The sequence below is a fragment of the Physella acuta genome, unplaced genomic scaffold (assembly GCF_028476545.2).
Source record: "Physella acuta isolate Inbredline_101_S28 unplaced genomic scaffold, ASM2847654v3 ptg000914l, whole genome shotgun sequence".
NCBI classification, from domain to species: Eukaryota; Metazoa; Mollusca; class Gastropoda; family Physidae; genus Physella; species Physella acuta.
This window is the reverse complement of record NW_026732431.1, coordinates 137,217-146,987: the sequence shown is the minus strand read 5'-3', so window position 1 is coordinate 146,987 and position 9,771 is coordinate 137,217. Positions and strand designations below refer to the sequence as shown.

The 9,771-nt window shown below is 38.0% G+C and overlaps 1 protein-coding gene across 3 annotated transcripts; it reads left to right on the top strand.

Moving 5' to 3' along the window:
• Positions 1–450: 450 nt before the first annotated feature.
• On the top strand, positions 451–8,358 carry LOC131953242 (cytochrome P450 3A24). 3 transcript variants are annotated; one of them, XM_059316344.1, is made up of 7 exons: positions 451–557; positions 2,644–2,825; positions 4,169–4,405; positions 4,785–5,082; positions 5,740–5,920; positions 6,382–6,566; positions 7,611–8,358. In XM_059316344.1, the coding sequence occupies exons 2-7, from the start codon at positions 2,659–2,661 to the stop codon at positions 8,130–8,132; spliced, it is 1,590 nt and encodes a 529-aa protein (XP_059172327.1). In that variant the 5' UTR covers positions 451–557; positions 2,644–2,658; the 3' UTR covers positions 8,133–8,358. The 3 variants fall into 3 exon arrangements, with proteins under 3 accessions (XP_059172327.1, XP_059172328.1, XP_059172329.1); XM_059316345.1 differs by having other exon boundaries at positions 2,629–2,825; XM_059316346.1 differs by having other exon boundaries at positions 504–527.
• The last annotated feature ends 1,413 nt before the right edge of the window (positions 8,359–9,771 follow it).

Sequence of the window (9,771 nt, the reverse complement as noted above, 5' to 3'; positions counted from 1 at the left end):
AAAAAGTGTGCGCCCAACGATAAAAATTGAGAATAGGTTATATTATGCTACAGAATGTACACCTAGATCTATCAATGAAAGACATGAAAGGGAATATATTCTCCATAAGATCTAGAAACTAGTACGCCTAAGGCCTAGTGTAATTCTAGCTCTGGGCGATTTTACGTACCCAAAACGATAGATTACCAAAAGTAGATATAGGGCTTAAGTAAAAAAAACAAACAATATAGGCTCCCTATATAAAAACAGGACTGTTTACTTAGAATTAGGCGCTAAACAATAAATTGCTCCTAAAATCAGTCTTATAATTTTTAAAAATTAAGTTTGATAGACTAAATAACTAATTACACACAAAAGCGCGATTAAATTTCAATTAATAAACAAATCTTCGAATTTTTTTTAAAGCAAATTAAGCACCGGATGTAAACAAAGCTCGGTTATGATATCAATGGAAACGGTAAATTACTGTAGTGTAAAACTAGTGAAAGGGTCATTTACTTATATTTTTTTAGCCTTCTTTTTAAATGGTTAGCAAGCAGCAATTAAATAACCTATCGGTAAGGGTTAATTTACCATTTTAGGACCTCAATATTGGCCGAAGTTATAGATCTAGATCTAATGTGGAAGAAACGTGACTGGGTGAAACTCCATTTCTGCCTCAGCGTAAAAGTAAAAGACAAAAGTATAAAAAGTATTTTATTCCCCGCTTCACGTTCACCTCCAGTTGATCGTATTTTATTGTAAGCACAACCAAAACACACAAAAACGTTAGGAAAACACTAGGCCTAGAATATATTTCTTTATGAACTTTTGTTTTAATTTTTGTTAATATTTTTTGTCAAAACTTGAGAGAAATCCAAATTTGGAATATTGAATTTGAATGTGCACAAGATTTAGCTTTTTTTTTCTCTTGAAAATAGTTAAATACTAGAATCTATAGGTTCGTGTCATTTAAGGAGAAACTCATAAATGCAATTAGGTTAAGTTTATATTGTTAAAAATATCTCACACTCAATTCATTATACTAGATTTAGATCTGTAAATAAACAAAGTCTATATGAACTCACAATGACCCTAGGGCCTAAGCTATGACGTCTTATTCTGACAATTAATTAGACTACTCAGTAGAGTCAATGTGAACTCATGGTGTACCCTTCATCATGTAGGGATTTTTCTACGCTATTTAATTGGACCTGTAGGCCCTAATGCTTAATTAAAATGTTTTTTTTACCTTTTCTAATTAAAATACACATTCATAAAAAAATAAGTTGTCCATATCTAATCTATCCCCTACTTCATCCTAGTGTTTTCCTAACGTTTTTGTGTGTTTTGGTAGTGTATATAATAAATACGCTCAACCGGAGGAGAACGTGTAACAGCGAATAAATACGGTAAAATGTAATTTTACCAGGTGACTGATTAGGTTTAAATTTTTAGTAGGCCAAGACAATCGGTAATCTATCATTTTAGTTTTAGGCTTTAGGTATGTAAAATCGGCAGAGACAAGTATTGTGAAAAAAATATGACTCCTTAAATTTTAGTAATAAAACTAATTAGGCCTATTTCACATTTTTATGAAGATTTATGTTTTAAAATTTACAAAAATGTTTCAAAATAAAACTTTTCAGTCATAAATAAAGACTAGCGATTTTTTTCATCAGATGCAACCAAGCTCATTTACTTTAGCAGCCATCTTATTTAAAGTTTTTTTATTTTGTATACTTATATGGGAGATTCTCTTGAAGCCACTCTATTTGGCTGCTGTTTATATAGCAAATCTTGCTTGCAAACACTGCTGTTTAAAGTTAATTTCTGGCCTATATTGATATATTTAGCCATTGATTTTGATTTATTATTCAGTAAACTCTAATATTTGACACAAATATATCACAATATACTTCTATTAAAGCCTTAACAATGAGGCAACTTTTTCTTTCATTAACATTACTAGCCTCTGCCGATTTTACGCACCAATACAATAGATTAACCAAGAATCTCCTTAGAGAATTAATAGAAGTAATCAAGAAGATAGATCAATGATGATATGCCATTCTATGCCAATGCTACTAGATTACTACTCACGTACTAGTTAACTACTAGATGTAACTAGTATCTTATTTAATATTTAGTAATACTAAATTTCGTAATTTTTGGAGGATTTCGGATTTATGTTTTATTAAAATTATAAGCAACAAAAATGTTTCATTCATATAGCCTACCCGTTTTGAACAATATTATTATTAATATTAGGTAGGAATATTACTTTATTATTATTAGGCCTAGGCTTAAAGCTTTTCAGCTATAAATAAAGTTCTGTTTAGCAGTGTTTTAATCTCTGAATTTCAGTCAAAACCATTCTACTCAATTTCATTATTTACTGATGGCCACTGTATTAAGGTCTATATACAGTTAGACATTATTATATGGTAAATCTTCATCTCAAACACTGTTCTTTAAAGTCAATTTGAGGCCTATTTTTCACACATCTAGAAATTGTGTTTGGTTTATAAAATCGACCCATCCTAGTAATTTTAGTTGTTTGTGGAAGTGGTAACTACAAATTAGTTTACTAGATTACGTATTTAGTTTGCTTTGTTGATTTTAATTATTGAACTATACGAACATCAGATTTCCTTTAAAAAGATCTAGTCAAATATAATGATGGATGAAGCTGCAGAGGATGCTGGAATGTGTGGAGGGTGTTGGTATCTACTGCTGGGGTGCATCACTGTGGTCATTTACATCTTCTATAATAAGCTGACCACACCAGACAACTGGGAAAAATATGGTGTCAAGCAGGGCACAATGGGACTGGTGTCTATGAGGTACATATTGACTTGGATCCCTTGTCCCCTCATAGTTAAGGTACATCATGCTCAGCAGTTAGTACAAAGTTTTTATCCAGATAATGAAAATATCATGATAAATCACGACGTTTAATAAAATATTAATCGTATCAGTCATAGACAGTTAGAGTTAGACATGATACTGATTAAATTAATTAATCATTTAAAGTAAATTTACGCAAAACTAAATAACAACAGAAACTATAAACAGTTTTGAACTAAGTAACATAGTAAGGGGGTCGGTGTGGTCGAGTTGGTAAAGCTCATGGTTGCTAAACCGAAAAGTCTCGAGTTTGAACCCTTGGGCGGATGAGGCTCGTTAGCTGGGGGGGGGGGGGGGGGGGGGCAGCTACTCTCCTAGGAGAGACAACTCCAAAATCTCCAAAATCAAACAACAGCTGCCTTGTAGTTTATTTTTGGTTGGACAAAGGCTATGGAAGCAAATCCAAAAAGAAAAGCAGGCTGAAATCGGAGTCGACATGTTGGCTTAATTGTGTTGGAGGGATTCCCTTCCAACACTAAAATTAAGAACGAAGAAGAAGAACTATGTAAATCATTGACCCCTGAAAATAAAGTTGAAGATAGATATAAGAACATCTTGGCACTATTTGATTGGCTAACCATCTTTGTAATATCTAGTTGTTTATATGTTTAAGAACAGATTTGACGCAGGATTAAAACAGGTGTATGTGTCATAACCACTTGTCTAAAACAGGTTATTTAACAGTTATACTTTTGTGATTTGCAATGTCCATGAGTCCATACAGCTCTGATAAGTTCTTATATAAAAACTGATATTTATATTAGAATACTTAGCCTAAACATCATTTCTGTTTATTTAGATACTCATCCTATCCATCTTTCTATTTATTAAACTACTCATCCAATCTGCCGTTTCTGTTTATTAAACTACTCATCCAATCCACCATTTCTGTTGCCTAAACTACTCATCCAATCCACCAATCCTATTGATTAAACTACTCATCCAGTCCACCATTTCTGTTTCTTAAACTTCTCATCCAGTCCACCATTTCTGTTTCTTAAACTTCTCATCCAATCCATCATTTCTGTTGATAAAACTACTCATCCAATCCACCATTTCTGTTGATTAAACTACTCATCCAATCCACCATTTCTGTTGATTAAACTACTCATCCAATCCACCATTTCTGTTGATTAAACTAATCATCCAATCCAATCCACCATTTCTATTGATCAAACTTCTCATCCAGTCCACCATTTCTGTTGATTAAACTAATCATCCAATCCATCATTTCTATTGATCAAACTTCTCATCCAGTCCACCATTTCTGACTCTACAGAGATGGCTTCTCCCAACTCCTGGCAGAACACGGAGACACTGTTGGCATTGTCCGCAGCAAGATGCTGCTAGTGACCAGAGACCTGACCCTGCTCAGGGAGGTTCTGGTCAGAGATTTCAGCAACTTTGTTGACCGCGAGGGCACCCACAGTACACGCTCTGTCATTGCCAAAGGACTTTTCTTCCTCCAGGGCCAGGATTGGAAGCGGATGAGACAGATTGTAACCCCGTCCTTTAGGTACAGAACCTCACATCTAGTGCTTGTTTCTTACACTTTAACTGATACTTTCTTGATAAGCCCTAGCGATAAACAGCTATAGTTAGCTAAGTAAACAAACGACATAGTTTGGTTTTCTAGACTCACAATAATACAAACTACAACTAAGAAGCAGAGAGTTTATTATTGTCAAGTTTAGTTAGTCATGTCTCTGGTTTAATAGAACAGTACCTTAATATGTTGTGTAGGCTTAATAATATAGTTATACACTTTGTGAACTTGATTTTATTAAAATAATTATTAGGTAAAAGACACAGTAGAGTTAAATAATTTGATAATTCTAACTTTTACTCATCACAAAAGTTCTAAAGAGCATTTGAATGTTTATTCTTTATTCAAGCTCTGTCAAAATGAAACACATGTCCAAGACAGTGGAAGAACGAGCCATCAAGCTGACCCAGGTGCTAGAAGACTATGCCAGACAAGGGAAACTCCTCCCTATCAAAGACATCTCTGTACAGTTTACCAGTGAGATCATTGCAAGGACAGTGTTTGGGTTCAGCACCAACAGTTTGGGAGGGGCGGATGATGAGTTTACAGCCTATAGTAAACAGATGTTCAGAGTCCGCGGGAGGTACATGGCCAAGCTGATGCCACTCATCATGAGGTTCGAAGCCTTTCACAGGTTCTGTGTGCAGGTATGGTGTTCTTCTGTTGGTAAACTTGTTGTACTCTTGTCAGGGGGAAGGTGCAGTCCAGGGGTGTAGCACATGATGGCTAAGCCATAAAGCTGAACTCTGATGGGTACTAAGCCAGGGAACTTTGAGTTACCCAGCTGTGATGGGTACTTAACCAGGGAACTTTGAGTTGCCCGGGTGTGATGGGTACTAAGCCAGGGAACTTGTCTGAGTTACCCAGCTCTGGTGGGTACTTAGCCAGGGAACTTAGTCTTGCTTTACATAGTGTATACACCCATTTCTTCATATCTCAAGGTCTATCAAGCAAACTTTACTTTTTTTCCCCAAAGGTCACATTTTCAGGAAAGTGATGGTGAATGTTGCAGATGAAGTAGAGTTTTCTTAATCACCTTTTCACTATATTTTAATATTATGTAGTTGGTGCCGTTACAAAATGTAAAAAGTAAATTATAACACTAAACTCAGCCTACATATAACTAATTTAAATTTAATATAATATCAAAATAAATTAGTAAATTTTCCTTAAATAAATTTAACTTGTAAGCATGTTAAGCCTTCTAATTTAATCTATTTCAAATTTAGCAGAATTTTATAATTTTAATTTGGGATTTAAACCACAAGTATTTTATATTTTGTCTTATTGTCTCAATTCACCAGGTGTTAAATATCAAGCTACTGGATGGGTTTCGAGAGGATTCTGAAGTGTATTTTAAAACAATTTTGAAAAGATCCCTGGAAGAAAGGAAAGAGATGGAGGTGAGGGGAGAGAAGGTGCCACAAGATTTCCTGCAGAGTTTGATACAGGCTAAAGCAGCTGGGGACAGGGGGGAGCTGGTTGGTGAGTTGTGTTGGATGTTGTGGAGTTGTTAAACATGATAACACAGGGTGGAGTGGTGGAGTGGTAGAGCAATTGGTTGTTGCCCAGAAGACTTAAATTCAGTTTCATGTCACAGTTCAACTATTCTGTATCTTTGCAATCAGGGGCGTAGCGAGGGGGGGGGGGGGGGGGCAGGGGGTGCGGACCGCACCGGGTGACACCATTTAGGGGGGTGATACCAAGGCAAAAAATAGCAAAATATATAGAGAAAAACTTGAGGGGGGGGTGCAAATCGAAAGTTTGAGGGGCGGGGGTGCAAATCGAAAACTTGAAAGTTTGTCCCCGGGAAGGGTGGCAACGCCTCTGGGGGGGTGACACCATTAAGTGCCGCACCGGGTGACACCCGACCTCGCTACGCCACTGCCTGCAATTTTTTTTTTTGCTAGTGACTGTTATGAGTTTATAGGGATAAATTTTCTCAGATAGCACGGATGACATAGATGATGACATGTCGCGTCACAGTGTCAGCAGGGACAAGCTGCCAAAGACGATGTCCAGCGATGAGTTGATGGGTCAGTCTCTGGTGGTCATACTGGCTGGGTTTGAGACCACAGCCATAACCCTACAGCTGTGTTTGTATTTGCTGGCCAAACACCCTGACGTCCAGGTAATTCAGACATAACACTGTAGCTTATATTTCTCTGATGTCATCAGTCTATGAGCTTTAATGGGTACCTGACTTGACCCACAGACATAACACTGTAACTTATATTTTTTCTCAGACGGTCATCAACTTATGAGCTTTAATGGGTACCAGATTCGACCTAGCTCTGACTGGCTTCTGATAAGGTCAACACAACTCTAATGGGTGCCAGACAACCCATCTCTAATGGGTACCAGACAACCCAACTGTAATGGGTACCTGACTTGGGTCAACCCCACTCTAATGGGTACCTGACAACCCACCTCTAATGGGTACCAGACAACCCAACTCTAATGGGTACCTGACTGGGGTCAACCCCACTCTAATGGGTACCTGACAACCCAACTCTAATGGGTACCTGACAACCCAACTCTAATGGGTACCAGACAACCCAACTCTAATGGGTACCAGACTTTGGTCAACCCAACTCTAATGGGTACCTGACAACCCACCTCTAATGGGTACCAGACAACCCAACTCTAATGGGTACCAGACTGGGGTCAACCCAACTGTAATGGGTACCTGACTGGGGTCAACCCCACTCTAATGGGGACCTGACAACCCAACTCTAATGGTACCAGACAACCCAACTCTAATGGGTACCAGACTGGGGTCAACCCAACTGTAATGGGTACCTGACTGGGGTCAACCCCACTCTAATGGGGACCTGACAACCCAACTCTAATGGTACCAGACAACCCAACTCTAATGGGTACCTGACAACCCACCTCTAATGGGTACCTGACAACCCAACTCTAATGGGTACCAGACAACCCCACTCTAATGGGTATCAGACTTTGGTCAACCCAACTCTAATGGGTACCTGACAACCCAACTCTAATGGGTACCTGACAACCCCACTCTAATGGGTACCAGACAACCCAACACTAATGGGTACCAGGCATTTCAAGCCTGGTTTTCTGTTGGTCAGGGAATGTGAAATGTATTTGTCTTATGCAAACAAATATAACCAGAGACTGGAATAGATAAGTCAGTTTTCATCTCCAGGACAAAATATGTGACGAGATTGAAAGAGTAGTCCAGGGGGAAACGCCCACCTATGAAGAGCTGCAGCAGTTGACCTACATAGAACAGGTGATCAACGAGACCTTGAGGCTGTATCCCCCCGCCCCCATCATGTCCAGGAAAGCTGCACAGACCAAAACTTATGGGAAAATCACCATCCCTAAGGGGGCGGGGGTCTGGATCCCTATCTTTGCTATCCTCACTGACCCCAAACATTACCCTGACCCCGAAAAATTTGACCCGGAAAGATTTTCGGAAAAAAACACTGCCAAACGTGACCCCATGGCCTTCATGCCTTTTGGATATGGCCCCAGGATTTGTATTGGGATGAGACTTGCCTTACTGGAATTAAAGATGGCGCTGGCTACACTGCTCAGAAAAGTTAGGGTAGAGCTGAACGAGGAGACAGAGCCTAAGAAAGGTGAAGATGTTGTGATTAAAACAGCTGGCTTCATCAGGACAGAGAAACCTCTCTTGTTGGCTGTCAAACTGAGGTCAGAATAACCAGTTTAGCAGTTTAAAAATGTTGTCCAGGTTGCTGAAGTATGATTATTATATTTGTTTATTTTTTAATGAGTTTATTAATTTTTTATAAAGTACATATGTGCCTTGTTTTTTTTTTAAACAAGCAGCCATACTGTATTTATATGTTGATTATATTAACAAATGCTTTTGTGATGTTGAGCTTTACATATAAACTAAATATTTGGAAATTTTTTTATACACTAATTAAAACATTATTTATATTATATTTTTGTTCTGTTGTTTTTGTCAGTGATTATGTTTATTAATATCTAGAATGTCAGTCTTAAATTAATACAGTTAATTCATAGAAGCATTGGAAGCCTACTCACTCATAGGCATACTCTATAATTTTAGAAAACCTTTTTTGAAACAATTGGTTGTAAATTTTGAGAGATAAAACACTGACAAACGCATAAGGCTGGAGTGATCTAGTACACAATATCCAACCAGAAAGTAGTCCTTAAGCCCGCCCAGTTTAGATGCGAACAAAGATCTAACTTTCATTATGGATATCTTGTTCTTTTTCTGTCTGAATTTTTTTTCCCACCAAACACTTATTATGAGTTATAATTTGAAATAAAATGTGGCTATTGATCTTTTCTCTGTCAAAATGGAATCAACTGTTTTAGGTGATTAGTTCTGTGGGTGGATAACGGGTACAGAACTGGCCACACTATGGTCGCGAATTCAATTTCCGGTAACCTGAAACGAGTTGGGGTGAAGTGAAGCCGGCTGGGCATAGCGCTGACCACACCAGCGCTTTATTATATGACGAGAAGTAGCTTCACCGGACAAAGGGTAGGGTCTGCGCTGTGTGACGTCATTTAGTGGTTGGGGGGGGGGGGGGGTGACATCACATTGAAAAACGACTTAATGAATATTTTTATAGTAAAAATAAAGAGGGGTAACATAATCAGTTACTGAGTTGACCGGAAAGATGCGCAGCGAAATATAACACAATTAAAGTGTATTAGTATAGGCCTTAATTAATTAGTGTTTGCGCAATCTCCTGATTACATTTTTAACTAAATGTAGACATTAGTTACGTTTTGTTTACATGATTTATTAAATCAAAAATGGAAATTGAAGCGGAAATTGAACGAATTGTTGCTACCATACTGCGTAAAGCTAGCGAACCACGCGAGATAACGCGAGGACAGATAAGGCCGCGAGAGCGAATGAGACAGGCTCTTGTAGCCGTCAGGAACTCATGAAGTGATGGGTGCCACATTCCAGCCGGGACTGACCTGGCATCCCGGCCGTCGGATTAGCGCCGTCACTGGCCAGATAACATTTCCCCGCTGCCCAGCACTGAGGTCATGACCACCCGCCAAGGGCGTTTAATCAGAGTTAGGGGAGGCAAGAGAGCCTCGAATTGTTTACACTCGGCTTGGTTCTTCCCTAGAGATTAATCAACAGTTATCTGCCCGTTGGGTCTAAAATCGATTTTTAAAACGAAATTTAAAAAAAAAAAAAATTTGATGTAAATCATGACATCCAGAAAGCTAATGAGAGAGGTCCGATATAAAATCCAAAAATAAATTTAAATAGTTTATAATCGGACCTACTATTTAAAACTTATTTTTTGTAACGCAAAGTTTACTCTAATATATATATA

Bases quoted from the DNA above. Each gene is read 5' to 3' on its own strand.
- LOC131953242 (XM_059316344.1), top strand. From the start codon at position 2,659: ATGATGGATGAAGCTGCAGAGGATGCTGGAATGTGTGGAGGGTGTTGG. The intron at 2,826-4,168 runs GTACATATTGAC...CTGACTCTACAG, and splicing joins ATGGGACTGGTGTCTATGAG to AGATGGCTTCTCCCAACTCC. The intron at 4,406-4,784 runs GTACAGAACCTC...TCTTTATTCAAG, and splicing joins ATTGTAACCCCGTCCTTTAG to CTCTGTCAAAATGAAACACA.